General features: G+C 44.6%; 1 protein-coding gene and 1 long non-coding RNA gene across 3 annotated transcripts in view; one reads left to right on the top strand and one right to left on the bottom strand.

The window, feature by feature from the left end:
* The window catches only part of LOC110396525, a 22152-nt gene extending 5955 nt beyond the window's left edge, over window positions 1-16197 (bottom strand). Inside the window, exons 1-2 of the long non-coding RNA XR_002437029.1 lie at window positions 892-16197; window positions 490-661 (exon numbers count right to left, since the gene is read on the bottom strand). This is a non-coding gene — a long non-coding RNA (uncharacterized LOC110396525). The remainder of the gene's footprint in view (window positions 1-489; window positions 662-891) is intronic.
* The window catches only part of ISM1 (isthmin 1), a 41147-nt gene continuing 23672 nt past the window's right edge, over window positions 7-17481 (top strand). For both annotated transcript variants that reach the window (XM_021392200.1, XM_021392199.1), the window contains exon 1: window positions 7-160. In XM_021392200.1, coding sequence (XP_021247875.1) covers window positions 29-160 — 132 coding nt within the window. In that variant the 5' untranslated portion in view covers window positions 7-28. The remainder of the gene's footprint in view (window positions 161-17481) is intronic.

The following is a 17481-nucleotide window of genomic DNA, read 5'->3' as shown; positions in this document are numbered from 1 at the left end:
GGGCCCTAAAGCCGCCCGGCTCAAGAGGATGGTGCGGCTGGCGGCCGAGCTGCTGCTGCTGCTGGGGCTGCTCCTGCTCACCTTGCACATCACCGTGCTGCGCGGCGGCGGCGGAGAGCCGCAGGGCCCCGCGGGCGCCGCCAACCACAGCCAGCGGCAGGTGAGTGCCGTCCGGGGAGAGCGCACCTGTCCCGGCCGCGCCCGGCGCACCCGCGGGGGAGAGAAGGCGGAGCCGCTGCCGGGCGCGCTGGGGCGGCAGCGGGAGCCGTACCCGCGGGGAGTGCGGGGCTGCGCGGGGCGTCCCGCCCGCGGCAGTCGGGGTACGGCGCTGGGAACGGGGAGTACGGCCGCCCCGGGCGGTATCGGGATGCAGGTGGGTTGGCGAGGGGCGGAGGGCACGGGGTGCCTGCGGCTGATGGGGAGCGGGGCTGGGGGCGGCCCGTCCGTCCGTCCTAGCCTCCCGATCCCGTGGGACTGACCGCGAGTTACCTTGGTGAGAGGTGAAGGACTCGTTCGGTTCCGCGTCCGATGGTTCTGTTTTAACGCAGCGTCACGTTTTGTAGCGGTGCGGGAAGGCGGTGGTGCGGGGCCGTCCGAGCGCCAAGGCGGGGCTGCGCGTCGCTGGTCAGGTGCAGCGGTTCTTGAGCTCCGTATCCCGGAGCTAGAACAGAAACAGCCACCAAAGCACGTGAGGAGCTGATAGAAAGCATGCGATCGTCACCGGCGTAAATCCACGCGACCCCCCCCCATCCTCTCTATCCGAAGGGAGGCACCAGCAGAGCGCATCTTTATAAACGTGAGGGGGAGGCGCTGGAGACCCCCCCGCACCCATGGGCTCGACCCCCCGGCGCAGTCCCCCGCCGCGTCCCGCTCCCGCGGGGGGTCCCGCACCGCACGCCTCTCGCCATGCCCCGCTGCGGTCCCCCTCTGCAGCTGCAGCGCTGGCCCGACCCTACGGGACGTTTTTGTTTAATATCTTCAAGATTTCGGGTAATAACGCTTTACAAACGACGCTTTCTTTCCTCACGGGCGCTCAGAATGCCTTTTTAAAAGGATGTTCCTTGGAAAAGTAAATGTGGAGAGGTTTTTTACGAGGTGTTTGCTATCATTAGGATAACCCTGAATTTGCCTTTTCTTACCGGGGTTGTAACATAACGAGGGAAACAGCTGGGCAGTGGGCGTCGCTTCCCCGAGGAGCTCTTCTCAGAGCGCTTTCGTGGAGTTAGGGTGAAAGAGGAGGAAAATTTTTCTATTTCACAGAAAACTCAGGGAAGTCTGTGCCTTTAAGCACTGTGATAGCTTTAGTAGTTCGTGTTTTGCCATTTGTAGAATTGAAATTTTTATATACTTCCCAGCGGAATGGATTCTGCATGCTCTGTATTTGGGAGAGCGCGTCCGTGCAGGACATCTCGGGAGGGAGGTGCGCCACTGCGGGTGATCAGCGGGGCAGACGGCAGCCTGTCCGCTTCTCCTTGGGTTAGGGCTGTCCGGGATTCCTCTGCCAGCTGGAAAGCGCTGCAACCTGCTTCAGAAAGTCGAGCTCTGGCAGACGGACGCATGGCAACACAGAGCGGGAGGGGAACTTCGCATGGGTGTCTTTGGGTCCGGGGCCGAGCGCTCTGTGGCTGCTAGCACGGCTCACGCCGAAGTGAAACACAAAATGCCAGTGCATTGCATTCCTGGGTAAAGGGTCAACGAGGAATCAAACCGCACGAAACGGCGTTTACATTTGTTGGTGTGAACAAATAGGCACCTCTCCGGTTGTTACCGCTTATCCTAAAGAACCCTAGTGTTGATTTAAAATACATACGGATATGTCCTGCGATGGAACCCTGCTCCATGCACGCAGCTGGCTGGCTCGTCACCCCGTCCTGCCGGCGGTGCTGTCGAAGCAACAGGTGTTTGTGGGTCTGTAGTTCTGATTATTCCTTTCCACTGGCTTTCCTTTCTCTTTGCCATCCCGGTATGTCTGTGGAAAGAAAAGAGTGTGAGAAGTGATTGGGTCGGTGTTTCATCTGACCGAATGTCATTGTCGTGTCCTGCACAGATCGTGGCAAACACGGAGAAGACTGCTCTGTGCAGCAGCTGCTTGGAGAAATGCATTTTGACAGGGCAGATTTCCGAAATAATATTAAAATGTTTGTGTTTATTCCTGGCTAATATAAAAAGGAAGGTATGATGTTTTAAGGTTTATGCAGTCAGTCTTAATCAATAAAGCAGTCTATGTGTCCGGAAGAAAATCTGAATCGTTAGTCCCAGATGAAAAAGGAAAAACAAACAGGCAAAATCCCAGCACATCCCCAAGCCTTCTTCCATAAAGCTGGTTTAGAAAGAATCCTTTATAATTTCAAATGCTGTGGAGATGTGAGTAGTCTGAAATAGAGACCCATATGCATGTAGTCAGATTCATAACGGGAGGAAGAGCTTTTCTTTCTCCCAGCCTTGCTCCTACAAGCGATGGAAGGATCTTAGAGGAAACATAGAGGACAGATTTGGATTATTAGCTTTTTTTTTTTTGCCTCCCAATTATGTTTCAAATGCTGATGGACAAAGGAAATCCAGATAGAACTTCCACCCTACAATTAAACAAGCTGTGTTTCCACCACTCTTATTTCTGCTGCCGATGCCCTTCCTTCCCCTGTGCTGTGCCTGTTCCCAGCCACCCGGCATCCTTGTGTCCTCGTGGCTGTGGGGAGGAGCGGCCCCGCGCGCTCTGCTGGGGCTCTTTGGGTGGGTGGACGCGGCCGTTGGTATCCTCACTTTGCTGCTGCAGAAAGAAATAGGCTCTCCATCTGCATTGCTGTGGTTTTGTGCTGCTGCTAATGTAGATTTTATGGTAAACTAATGTGAAATGGGAAGTCCAGATTAGAGCTGTAAAGCATCCAGCGGGTTTTACTTACCAGACCTTCCCTCCTATTTTTTGTCCCCTCCTATCTCCACCAAGGGAAAATAGGAGATTTATTGATGGGGATCAGAGGGGGTGGGGGAGAGATGTTGTTTGTGCCAGTGGGAACTCTATGAGGTGTGCTTTAATTTAGCAGACTGAAGGTATTTTGGAGTACGTTTTTGAAATAAGTATCAACTTCTGCTTCTGAGAAGAAGCAAGGGAAGCTGTTATTAAAGGCAGGCAACTGTTGCTTTTAACACAGTTAACAGATACCTTTTCATCTTTTAACACAGTTCTAAGGTGAACGTTAGGGCTTACCATAAATTTTGAAAGACACTCATAATACTTCGTGATCCTCCAAAATCTCCTCTGCTTTCATTTCGAGAGAAAATAAATCCATTGAAAAGTTAGTTCCCATCACTTCTAGTTTTTCCATACTAAGTAAAGTGACCTCATGAAATGAGCCACCGCTGATACGTGCTGTGGCCCCGGAAGTCACGTTCTCTGCTGCAGTGCGTGCAGTAGCGTTACATGGGCGCACATAGTAGCTCTGTGGGTGCACATAGAACTGGCGCCGTGCAAGAGAACGTAGTTGGATAAGGAGCGCGCTCTGTGTCATAGTTTTGTGATTTTCGGTTATTGGTATATATATATACACTCTGCTGCTTACAAACAGGAGTCGTTCTCCAGGTCCGGTAAGGAATACTACACAGAGCTGAGTTTACTTCGTTCTTCTAAAATCATCAGCTCAACGTGGTGAGAAATTTGGAAAAGGTGTGCTGTCTGTTACCTTGGCTGGGATGTGATTTGGTGTTTTCAAGGCTTGCTTTTCCCTGCTGCCCATGGTACTGGAGGGATCCGGGCAAATCACAGAATGCCTTCTTGCAGATGCAGTGGTGTAATTCGGCTGCTGGCTCTCTCAGTCCAAGCAGGACTCCAGCTGTTTACTTGGGGAGAGTTTTAGGCTGAGCTTTTTAAAGCCTGCTGGAGCTCTGGGGCTTTACATTTGGGTAGCTCTCATAGAAACTGATTGTCTAAATCATCTTTGAAAAAATGTTGATTCAGCACTTTGCATTCATGTTTTCCAGACCGTCGTTAGCCTATATAAGATGCTGATAACTGAATGTATATCGTATATTTCATACAAGCACTAAATCCTTCTCTGCCGTAAGAGCCATTCGTACACCACAGAAATGACTTTCAGAGCAGGTGCCCTGTGAGTGAAGCAGGCTGCTACTCAGAAAACCAAGATCCCTTTTGGTGAGGTTGTTACTCATCACAGAGGATGTCCTGGTTTGTGCATTTTGACAGTGACAGTAAAACCTGTCTCTTCTCAGCAGGCCTTGTTGTATAGTTCCTTAGCTGAAGCTCACCCTCACCATTAGCATATGTTCTCCCAGTTAGGCACTAAGCCTAACAAATGACTTACAACATGTGCAGTTCATTCTCTCATCTCCCAAGGGAGAGAATTATGTGTGCTCTTTAGTGGTTTTGCCAGTGGGCTGTGGCTTGTTCCAGGATCTAGAGGGAAGGAAGGGTGATTAGCTTTACGTGTGCTGCTGCTGCCTTTGTGGAAGCAAAGAAATGGGGGTGAAGGAGTGCGGCTGCTGCTCTGAGCAGAGCATTTGCTGTTGTACATGGCTCCTGGGAGAGATTCCTTTGCATGCCAAACCTGGCTTCAGGAAAACCCCAGAAAATATTAAGTTACGTACCTATCCCATTGACTCATTTCCCAGTAAATAAAAACATTCCTGGTGGAAAAGAGTTACTACACCTTCAGGGTAAGATGTGGCAAGCTTCTTAGTAGGTAGTTAAGACTGCTGCAGTAATTTAGAACAGGAATCCAGGAATATTATATTTAGTTACGGCTGCAAGGAGCAATGTTAGGCAGGTACAAATCTAATTTCCTATGTTAGATTTGACCAAGATATTTGGATGACACACATTCTGCTGAATTTCTCTCCAGCTCAACAGCTGAGAGTTACCATGCCGCTCATCTTGCGTCTTCAGTGATAAATACCTGGCATTAAATCACAACGTGCATCTCAATTTCTGCAACTATAACTCAGAGCAGTTTTTTCATAGTGCCTTATACTGAAGAGGCTATTGAAGTGCTTTATTTCATTTTTTCCAACTCTTCATAGTATTTTATGGAGGGGGGGGGGGGAAAGAAGCCAGTGAGTGTGCGTAGTCTTAAAGTCATTCTGGGTCTTTGCTGGGGACTAAGAATGATTAAAGGAAATCCTGCTATGCATGGCTTGGAGCCCCGCAAATGGGTTTGGGCAGCTGACTGCCAATGGTAACAGGAGTGGTAGGTTTGAGTTTGGCTCCTGAGAAAGTCCGGAGCCTTAATGGTGATGCTTGGTGACAATGAGATGGAGAGACAAGGCATGGGTACCTACAGAATCTAGGAGCTGGGTCAGCAGTACTTCTGTTGGCTCGCCTAATCTTGGACAATCAACACTAGTTCTTGAGTAGTTTTTATTTTGTGGTCTTCGTTCACTAAACGTAAGTCTATTCTGCACAGGAAAAACACAGCTAGTCTGTCACAGCTGTTACAGCAATATAACAGCAATACAACAGTGCTGACCCCTAACTGTCATCTGATGGGCACAAAAATCGCTCTACTCCTCCAGCTGATGTTGTCACTCCCTGCATTCAGCTGCATTTCCCCACTCTGTCCTTGCTTACGCCAGCTGTCCTCAAAAGTGGGAGGCCTAGGGTCGAAGCTCTGCTGTTGGTCTTCATGACCCCAACAATTTCATCATCCTTTTACTGTCAGGCAGGAGCAGGTCACTGTGCGCTCCCCTGTGATTTTAAAATGCGTGTTACAACCTGCTCATAGGTAACCTAGCCCTGATGCTCAGAGCTTCATCATACTAAGCTTTTCAACACCTTGCTCTGCTCTGGAATTGTTTTGTTGGGAAGAGATCTATTTAACCAATTCCAGTTATATTAAATGTAAATCGGAAACCTTGTTTTGAATCCAGCAGTTGTTCTTTTGTCTCCACTCATACCTACTACATCTGTATATTAATGATCAGTGCCTCATTGTTCCAAAATGGTGAGACGTTCTTTAAAGAGAACAAGGAGCAATCAAAGATTAGGTGGAAACTCTGGCTGTGTTGCACAGCAGCATCTGAAAACCTCACAGAGAACTTTACAGAAAGTGAAGTGCAGAGACTGCCTGCCGCAGACATGCCCACGCCTCACTTCAGTCCTCGGGGCAGGGGGCAGGAGCTCTTCAGCTACGAGGCCATTCTTGCTGGGAAGTGAGAAGGCTGCCTGGCCTCTGCAGAGGTCGTTCTCTGCATCCTTCTTGTTCACTGAACAGAGCAGACGTGTTGTGGCACAGAGCCTGCTTTCCTGTGGGAAGAGCAGTGACCTTCTGGGCAGACCTGGCCACAATGGTAGGAAATTATTTTGCTGTAACTTTTTATGCTTACGTTCTCCTAAAATCTTGAAATGAATACATACTTCAAATATATATGCAGACAACTTAGACATTTTCTTACACAAATATAAACTATAAAATTGAAGTGAACTAGTTTTTGTTTGTCTTGAAAGTAGAGTGATAAAGAAGATATAGCAGCTTTGACAGGTTTAAATCCCAGAACTGGTTGCTGTATGACCTTCTGTGTGTTTTACCAGTCCTCCATGCTAACGAATGTGGTGGTACCCAGTTGTATCTTGTTTGCTCTGTTCATAGTGTTGCTTAGTGCTTGTTTGGCCTCTTTTGTCAGAGTCGTATCTTGCTGTCTGTTTTACACTAATCAGCAGCCCTTTGTTCTCTGTAAAAGTTGACCTTTTTTAGCATTATTTTTCAGTGATAGAAGCTGTAGGTCACTGATGCATTTCATTCTTTATTTTGTTGGGGGTTTTTTATTTATTTTTAATCTTAATCCAAGTTCTTTGAGGTTTCTTTGTTGTTGCTGTTGCTTGCAAACAATGTGTAGCATCATAGGTCTCCAGGCATGAATGCAGGCTGTAAGCACTGTCACAATGACTAATAAAGTGATAACTTAGAACAGAAAAACAGAAAGTGCTTCAGTAAGTTGCAAAAGGAACTCTTGAATGATGTAGTGATTACTGCTGCACTTGAACACAATTGTGCCTCCAGGATACTGATTTTAAAAGTTTTGAAGGCAAAAAAATAAAAACAAAGATGCCAGGTTAAATGGCGTATTTGAACACATACAGATGAGTAATATTTCCAAGAAGCAGAGTAGTGAGCTCACTGATCCATCCACAAGAACAGAGCATTTCCAGTGTTGGTGTTTCCTTGTACTTTCAGTTTGAAATACCAGAAAAAGAAAGAAAACAAAGTGAAACATAACTTGTTATTGCAACAAGCGATGGCTGGCCGCAGTGGTCAGTGGTGTGGCAGTGTAATGATTGGTCAGGGGAGCTGGTGTGGGAGATACTGGACAACAGTTCCTTCATCCTTTTGCCCTTGTTTTTCTGTGCTTGGGAAAATCATAGTAGTAGGGCATATTTATGTATTCTTCCCTTCTAAGCTGTCAGCAAGATGAAAGCAGGCCTGGAGCTGTTCACCTCTAAAATCCTATAGACTAATGACATTTGGGTCCTCTTTATCTTACGGAGGCATTCATAAAGATAAAAGAGGAAAATCAAAGATTAAATATTTCTTTTGTCACTCAGGATGGGTTCAGTCCATGTTGAAAGACAGAAGTTGTTCAAATGTACCGTGACTTTTACACCTCCGTGCTAGTCCTACATTCTCGATGTGTTTAAACTGACCTTTCACAAAGCAAGAAGAGTCAATGACTTTTGTCGGCTGCAGACCCAGCCAAAGTTCCTCTTGGATTTGAATATTTTACAACTCCGTTTTTCTAAAGAATTGATATGCATGTAACGCACATAATCTGGTCCTCCATCCATGAAGACAAGCTGGGCTTTGGCATGTGGTTTTCTTCTGATTGCATGAATTCATTTCCATCCACCATGTTTCATTGTTAATTTCATACCCACTGAAAAAGTCTTGGACTGTTTTGTCCCACAGTGGCTCTTCTTACGTGGAAAGATTAAAATACTCTTTGTCTGCATGGCTGTTGAGATCAGCACTTGTGACAACACCATGTTGAGTACAGTGTAAGTATCTTTCTGAGCTGCCCAAATAGTATGTCCCACCTCTTTATATCCCTGCTCTGAAAAAGTCCTCCCTTTCCAAGGGATAGTTACCTAGACAGTCCTGTTTGTGGACCAAGATTAACTTCCAGAAAACCTCCTCCAGCTGTCTTGCCTTTGCATTCCCATTGGATTGCATATTCAGGTACTGAACACTGGTATCAAAACACCATTTCTTGTACAAGCCCAGGAAGGCTGAGTAGAAGGTGAGGTCCTTGCACCAGAAGTTGTTCTGTGCTGTAGCCCATGATGGAAAGAGGAGGTGACTGACAGTGTGTTATAATGTAATGGAAAGAGCAGTGAGGAGGGCCCAATGATAATAAGGCTATTTTGGATGTTAATGTTTCAAAAATGCCAAATACTTTTAGTGTCTTTCTTGCCTTAGAAGTAAACCATCAGCTGCAGATTTTGGTATAAGGAAACCAGAATTACTCCGCTGGAAGTATTTGCCTAGGATTATTGTGGGTGTAACGAAGCATAAATTTGCTTGGTTTTATCTGCCACTTACATATCAGTGCGGGATTTTAAAGTCAGTGTGAACTTGATCTAACATTACTAAACAGATATTTACTAAAGGCCTTTTGCACAAATTACCCAAACAAAAAGGAACAAAACAAAAACTTCTCATTATATTAAGGAAAGTTTATCAAAAATAAAAACCAGAGCTAGCTAGCCTGGACTCTGTAAAACCTCAGTGTAATCATCTCCTACATCATATGACTTGCTTATACAGTTTTAACTTCATACAGGGAAATCACTTAGTGTCCATTTAGTGCTACAGCAGCAATAAAGGTGTCCCTGCCAATAGTGTCTGCAGATACAACTCTCATCTGAAAGCGTCTCTGGAAATTACCTCAGTAATCAGCCAGGAGTTGTTTAAGATGCAGTGCATATATTGGCATTTTGTGCAGCTGATTTTAAGATTCGCTGGACTGAAGAAGTCTGTAAAGGTTCACTGCACAGAGCAGGCTATAACAAAGCAGTTAATGATTCTTGTGGCATGAATGCTGCCATTTCAGTTTATTTGAATGACACTGGCATTCCGTCTTAAATATATCACATTTTATTAGTTTTGGGTTTTTTTTGAAACCAATTAGATATTAGGCATGGATATGCATCTTAGCTAATCTATAACCTCACCAGCCCATGCCTTTTCCACTGCAGAGCGTGCAGAGTTTTTCAAAACACGTAACCACAGTGATATTTTTATAAAGGAATGTTCACCTCATGGGATTTTGTTAAGGTGTTCTATTTTTTTTCAAAGTTACAGCTTCACTTTATTGTACATGATGTCCAATAAAAAAGATATATGTCTGTGATTGGACTTTGAAAAAGGGCCATGGTGCCTATTCCATTTAAAGGGAATGAAGTCAAGCAGTAAATTTGCTGGTCGCCCTTTTCATATTGACTGTATCTCGGCCAGCAGTCGGTCTTTGATGTTGCAACAATAGAGCAAAGGCAGAGGAGGAGGAGGATTAGGACCTCCATAATATGAAAACAAGTCTGCATTCATCACGATTTTTATAGAACACGCAGTCCAGGTCTATTGGAGGTTTGCAGTATAGACTCAGTGGTCTGCAGAAGAGTGCAGCAATCTTAACATTTACAGGTGGTTTACAATTCACCCACTATTACAGTCTCTTCTTAATTTAGAGTTTGTTTAGCCTTTCAAGATTTAACTTTTTCTTATCCCTTCCTACAATAGGAAAACAGATGTATGTACAAATAGAGCTTCTGGAGTATCATTTTCCTTTAAAGGGATTGATTGTCATGCAATTTATGAAAGGCTAGCTGCAGCATGCCAATAGAGTATCTATTCCTCATCTTGTGCTTTAGAATCCAAGCTTTTATTTAATGGTTGACATAGATATGTTGAACATTTGTGGAAATCTATTTCAAAAGGGAACCTAGGGCAGCCACACCATGCCCATGCCTTTAGATGTTCTGTAACAATAGCGCTAAAGGTTTCACATGAGCTATTTAACCTTAGAGTCCTGGAGCTTTTGATATGCATTTAAATGGGAGCAGTGCTAGCTCTTGCTCTTGATCAAGACATAGAGAAGGAAAAGGGTCATCCATCTCATGAAAATGCATAAAGTACCAAATTGCACTAAATGCTGGTGAGAATAGGTAGATCTTTAATTGTGGGAAGAGCTTGGAAAGAGTGGAATAATCTGCAGCGCACCACTGTGGCTGTGCATGTAATGCAGGGGCAATGGGAGGCAGAGTTAATCGAGTGTTTCCAGTGATGCAGTGCTGGCAGCAGCAGCGACGCCTGTGCAAGGGATCAGTGTCAGAAGTCCAAAGGCAGCTCTTAAGAGACCATCTGGAGACACACCAAGTGAAATTGCTTTGCTGCACCAAATTCCATTGACTTTTATTTAAGGCATAATCCTGCAGTATCCGGATAAGGCAGAACACCTGGAAATTTCTCCATCAGACTCCAAGGACATCCGACCCACAGAAGGAAAGGGAGGAGAAATCATGCTGATCTGCACATGACAGCTTAGGACTTGATTTAGGGTTGGATCCCGTGCCTTAATAGGGGTTCAGATTGGACCTGTGAGTTCAAATTTGTAAACAAGTCACCTCTTGCCAGCTGAGCTGGAGTAGCCCTTTAGATGCCTTAACTCACCTTCATCCCACTACAAATATGAGGAGATGTACTTCTCTGTGAGGCATGGTGCCTCCAGCCTGAGCTGAGCTAGCCAATCCTGCCCAGGGCAGCTGGGCACTCAGCTGGGTGATTGCGGCCCAGGACAAAGCGCTCCAAGGTACTGATGAACACTAAATGTACAGCTTTTCAGTAAGGAATCTGTTCTTTTATGTAACATCTACCACAATGTCCATTAAAAAAGTAACATCTGGGGCCGAAAATACACACATGGTATTTCTGTGCTCTGCTGTATGTCTCCTTCATCAGGCCCAGATACAGCAGTGTCTTAGCTGTCTTTGCTTTCCCCAGTTTGCCAGCTGATGAAAGCAAACTACGTGAGGCTGAGCCACTATCAGGTGGGAGCTGTGGCAACTTAGAGGCATCACTAGCATTTAAAAGAGTTTGCCCTTGAGGGATCAATAGCTCAGAAAAAGCAGCTGAAATCCGTCAGTGGCAGTGAATTTGAGTCTTGTTCTTCTTTGATCTGACATTCACGGCTTTTTGAATAATGTAAGTCACGGTTGCCTTTCTCACCTACTCCTCCCGCTTTCTTCTCCTGTCTCCTGAAAGGATCCTTGTTTTAATGTGTGTAAGAATGTAGCTATTGCAGTCTTAACATCAAAATAAAATGAACTAATTAGTTGCATAACAGAAGGGCGAGGGTCCATTTAGGATTGCGTCTCTGCTTTTATGTTTTTACTTTATTCCATTTAAGTCTTTCCACTATAAAATAAAGAGATTGCAACTGAAACTGTGCATTTGCACACATGTAGAATAAGTAGGGAAAAGAGTACACCAATTCCCCAGTAAAAACTGCTGCTGTTGGTAAAAAAGAGCTACAATTACATTGTAATCAGGTTATAAACCTCATAGTATTCCCATGACAATTATTGCAGTTTAGCTGTAAGAGCCATATGAGGAAAGAAGACGTTTATTTATCTCTTTAGCGCGGTTAAGTAGCTGGAAGCAAGTTCTGTGCCACAGCCGATGAGGAAATGCTCTTCCAACCTGCTCTGCAGTGCGTGTGCTGCATGCACTTCAGGCTCTCCCTCTATGCAGAAGCAGCTCTTTCTCCCTGGGATCTGGCACGGTGTCTAGGGTCGCATCTCCATTCCTCTAACAGAGGAGGCCAGGACATCTCAAACCTGAACTGCTCATTTTTTCTGCCTTGCTGCTACCTCTGGCTGCTGGGACTAATCGAAGGATGATTTGGGGCTGCTCCATATGGTTCACTGTCAGTGGATCCTGGGTGGCTTCAGTCCACAAACAAGTTTGAAAAATAAAAACACTCAGTCCAAGAATAGCTTAGAACTAACTAGTGACTGTAGGGTAGAGGGGAGACAGAAATGAAGATATTTTCTTTTCACGTAAGTATCAGATTCAAAAGCATCTGCCTTGTTCAGTGCGTGTATGGTATTCATTTCCTGTCTGCAGTCTATTGGAATGCCCCCCGAGTCGTTTGAAATTGAAAATCAAGTCATACTTCTTTAATCAGCTCTAGGAAGTAGCCCCCCTCCTCTCCTATTCTCAGAAAATGTATATATACATGCATAGAATTTATAATATAAAAAGCCCACATTTCCCTCCAGAGTAGATGCTTTCTCTCCTCTTAAACACAGAGAAGGGTCTTCGTGTTGTCTTGACGTGGTGCACTGTGTAGCTACTTGCCTGCTCTTCTTCCCCATTGTGTCACTGGAGGGAGGCCTTTCTCTTGTGTATCTGCTTTCTCTTCTTCTGTCAGGAGGGCAGTTCACGGAGATGTAGAAAGAGGGCATAATGTCCACTGATGATGACTTGATACGAAAATACAACAGCTATTGTGCTGCATATGCGGATGCAATTTACGCTGATGACTTCCAGTTGCTCATGTATCACTCCAAAGCTTTCAGATGGAGAGCCTACAGCTGTACACGCAGCCTTGAAACACTGCTGTGCTGCGGGAGCAAAGATGTGTGCGATCCTGAGGCAGCCACTCAGGTTTCTGCTGCTGTTTTTCTGTAAACTCCTGAGTGCAGTAACAACTCCTTCTAGAGAGTGTTGTGGGGCATACGTGTGGTCTGTAGATATTGAATCTAAACAAGCACTGCCTTTGCTCTGCCTTCACCCTCTAACTTGCATCAAAATGAAAAGCCAGCGTTGATGGGGAATGCCACTAGCAGAGAGTCGAGTAAATTATCCCACAGTGATTCCACGGTGTGTGCTTTGAGCACCAAGACTCTAGCGACTTACCTTTTTTTCAGGCACAGGAGTATTGCCAGAAGCAAAAGAAACTTGGTGTTTTTGGAATATAACGCTTGTCTGCTTTCTTGCTTTCCTGTTACTGGCTTTTGCTTGTGTGATGAAGTCATCACGTAACTTTTGGTCCATGGGGACTAAACACTTTCTAGTCTCTAAAAACATCTGCCAGCTAACACAGCCGGACTCATAGACACTTCTGAGAGCATAGGGTGGATATTCAGTGGCATATGAGAAGGAGACACAGAGGCTAGGAATGGCTGTTTCTTGGAAACTAACAGCTGAAGGCAACTTTTAACCTTGAAAAAGTTTTAAGTAAGGCTTTTCTTTTGGCTAGGGAGAGATGAAAACTTCACTTATTAAAGCTGGTTCACCTAGTGAAATCCTAGCCACAGTGATTTAGTGGAAGAAACTAGCAAAAGAACCTAGCTTAAAACCCATGAAAATAATTTCAGATGTATGTTTGTTCTCTTTCATTTCCACTGACTTTCTGTGTGCTGGCCAGCAAAGCCTGACCAAAAAGTTGTATACAAAATTATTAATACTCTGGATTTCCTTTGCTTTTGTGGTTTTGATTACAGCTTAAGGTAGATTTTCCCATTCTCTTGGAACTCTGTGTAAATTGTGATACAGATTTGAAATTGTGACTTCAATTCAATTTAGCCATGACGTAAATCGATTCTATTTAAAACTATTCTATGCTACTGATTTTGTGCAAGGATTTAATGAAGTCTAAAACAATTGGTACTTTCAAGGAATTTGCATTTTGGCATCACAGGTTATAGGAATGAAATGGCTGGCTTACCCCTCAGTTGGGCATCTGCCTGTTCAGCTGCTCAATCGGTGAGTCCTGTACGGAGAGCTCCAGCCAAGCAGCGATTACAGGGGAGATCTTCAGGGTCATGGAGAACGGCTGAAAGGTTTACAATCAGTTTAGGCAACTGGAAGTATCTGTTAACTACATGCAAAATTTGGCAGCAATCATTGGTCAAAGCCCTACACCATGTTAACTCTGTGTACTCAGTTGACCCATGGAGGGCTGAGTGTGCGCTGAACAACAAAGCATCATTTTGCACTGTTAGGCAATTTGCTAAAGGGCCTCTGTTTTTTCCTGCAGACATCAAATTGTAATCGCCACCAAATCCGTTTTATTATCGAAGTGTTTATACAAACTGACCGCTCTTCACCTCCAAGCTGAGCCACACTGTTGTGTTTTCCAGCTCAAGGAAAACATGAAATACAAGCAAACAACAGAGCACGAAAAGTAGCTGTGCTGTGAAATGTGTGTCCACAACATGTAGGAAGAATTTGCCAGATCTGAGTATAGTATGGTTGGTTTTCTCCTTGAGCTCTGAGGGAAACATTGACTGCCAGAGCAGTTCGGATCTAGCCCCGATGTTTACTGATGCTGTGGAATAGTGGTCTAGGACTTACTGGGCCTAGGAAGGGAAGGTGACCCCAATGCTATGCCCTAAGACCTCTGCGGTCATAAGTCTGGTCCATGTGTTCAGTTCTCAAGATATTCTGTGGAACTAAGGGCTAGAACTTTCTAGTGTAAAAAACTAAAATTCAAGAGCTGTGGTTCTGAGATGAATGTGCCTAGATGCTTTGAGTTGCTGTTTCTGCTGTATGCAGCTCCTGAGAGCTATCTCTGCATACGGCAGAAAATCAGCACTGGTACCCTGGGTTTACACCTGGGTCCCCCCCAAAGCACCTCGCTTCCTATGCTGCGCCCAGCATCGAACGTGCTCCTAGGTTCTGCTCCAGCAGTGGCTGTGGATCACCATGTCTACTGTCAAGTTCTGTCCTAATAACAACACTGTTTCCTATTTTTTGCGGAGACAGTGTTGCTTCAGAAGCCATGCAGCTTCTGAAGCTCACAAATCCCATAGCAGTACCCTGTGGGGTGCCTGCGTTTGGTCTCTCCATAGCCATTTTGTCACACACAGGGGGGTACCGCCAATTAGAAAGAACAGGATACAATGTCATTATACTGTTTTTGCTGGACTAAACGCAGAACTACTAAAAACATAGACCCTGCTGAACAGGACTATTTTGTTTAGCAACCATAATCAGTGGATTTATCTTCCTTATACATAATGTTTAAAACAGATGCTCTATTTTGCAGCCACTTCCTGAAAACAATTGTGCACATGCAAGCCAGTGTAGTCCATTTAAAATGATTTATGAATAGTGATTATCTAAAAAGGGCTATTAATTACTGCATCCATTCATTTGTGGCTTTCTAAAGATAAGTAAGGTCCTTCACCACATTGATTCGTGTGAACGTGAGAGAAAAGTGTGCTTCAATGAAAATGAGAGAAGCTGAGTGGTTGATGTGCCAAGCCTCCAGTGTGACTTCTTCTGGAGGTGGGAGCTGTCTGTGACTCATTAGAATGAATGCAAGTCACACAGAAATTAAATGGGAGCCTAAGTGGTCTGTCTGCTGCATAAGAAAGCCACAACAGAGCTAAGAACAGAACGTGGATCTACTGGCTGCCTGGACGGTATGTGGCATTCATCGTAACGTAGCTGTGCATCTCTGCTTTTTGGCTGCTCACTGCACTGTCTGCTTAGCCAGCACTGTCCTCACCCCTCTACCTGCCGGACCTTGTGTTGCTCATGCTCATGATATACAAAATAAATAGGTAAATGTGTAAACAAAACCCAGGCGTTAGATCACCCGAGTTCATTACAGATCTTGGATCTGCAGAGGTGAAAGTCTCGTGTAGTATCCCAGCATGTTCCTCAGCCTCCCCAGACGGGTTAATTTTAAAGTGATCATTTAGCACTAACCTGGGAACACACGACAGTCTTCAAAATCAAAACAATCTGTTTAGGCAGGTGGGAAATGAAACCAGCCCTAATGGCAATAACGATTTTCTGTGAAGGCCCCAGGCTTCATTTTGTCTCTGATAGCAATATAATCTTTTATAGCGTCTGTGAAGTTTCCTAATAAATAAACGTCCCTTGTTGCTAGTGGTTGAAGATGCTGTACAGGTGCATCATGAAAGTACATTGACAGACTGCCGGGTTCCAATTCAAGACCTCTTGTCAAGATCATTTTACAAGATATTTCAAAGGAGTATACAAGAAATAAAAAAGCAATGATGTAGCTGCAGCAAGGATTTGGTAATAGATTCCCTCGCTGTCTGGGAGCTGTTAGGTTTATACGCTGCCTCAGTTTTCCCAAATTCTTTCAGCTCCATAATTAGCAGTGCTTGCAAATGTGCCCTTAGCTTGGCAAGTGGGGAGGGAATGAAGGAAGGCGGGTATGAAAGAAGTACGAGAGAAAGAGCGGCTCCTCCTGAGTCTTTGCCATAGCTCCAGTCTCTCCTCCCTTATTCTGTCTTGGTTGTTTTTCCAGATCTGGAAATTAAAATAAGGAAGAGAGGATGGAGACGGATTCTTCACCTGATAAAAAATGCAGAGAACTTCTCTAGTCCCCTAGCTGACTATTTTCAGAAGTTTCCATTTCAGAAGTTTTCCCATAACTTTCTATGGGAAAGAGAAACAGCTCGCTTCCCTGCAGCTCATGTCTAACATGACAGAGGTAGAAAAAAGTAAGAAGGCAATGGACAGAGTTAGAATACCCGTTTGATTAAGGAAAAGTACACTACCTGCTACTACAGTAGCAGGTAGGAAATTCTTCCTGCCTGCAGAGTTGTACACTGCTGGTGCCTTTTACCCTGCCACAGTGTAAGTTCCACCTGGATCACCAACATTTAGTTATACTCAAACAGTCCCCATGAATTGTTCTTCCTTGGTTTATAGATAGGCACAAATGCACGGATACGTGGGATTTTAAACCAGATCAGAGTGACTTCATCAAGTCTCATACCAGTTGGTGGCAGAGATGGGAGAACAATGCTCTGGGTCTGTTTTTCCTTTCTTGTACATCACAATGCATCCCTCACACTCCACCCTGTAGAGTTTCTGCTGTGAAGGAGACAATATGACATTTTATCCCCACACTATTTTTTCTAATATATTTTTACCATACTCTCCATTTGCCATCCCTTCAGAGCCTACAGCAGTCAGATATGGGGTACTGAATTATTGCCTTCCCTTTTTCAGTGATGAGTATGGCAAGGTATGTTACTGTGTAATGCAAACAGTGTGGCAGATTCACTCTATAGGGTTTATTTCATTGCCTCGCTGCACAGCTGTGAATAATGAATTCCTGCCCTTCTATACTGTCCACACAGAATACTCAGAAATCCTTAGCTGTTTTTGTACTAGGGACTTCCTGATCCCATGGTGACAGCAGAACTGTAGCTGACAGCAATCATGAGTAACTCCTTAAAAGTCATCTTAATGGAAAGTTACGAATAATCCTGTTAAACGAAGGGGGAAAAAAGTAATTTATCTTAAAATATTTAGATCAGATGCATCATTAGAGCAAGAAACCAATGATGTGCCTGATTTAGAAATGTCATAACTTCAAAGAAACTGAGTCAGTAGTTCAGAATGAAGTGACATAGCTTTTAAAGCAAGGGAAGCAACTCTCTGCTTTCCCAAGAGCAATTGGAAATACAAATTGTGTACACCTAAA

The sequence above is a fragment of the Numida meleagris genome, chromosome 3 (genome assembly GCF_002078875.1).
Source record: "Numida meleagris isolate 19003 breed g44 Domestic line chromosome 3, NumMel1.0, whole genome shotgun sequence".
In the NCBI taxonomy this organism is placed as follows: Eukaryota; Metazoa; Chordata; class Aves; order Galliformes; family Numididae; genus Numida; species Numida meleagris.
This window is presented reverse-complemented; position numbering and strand designations above follow the sequence as displayed.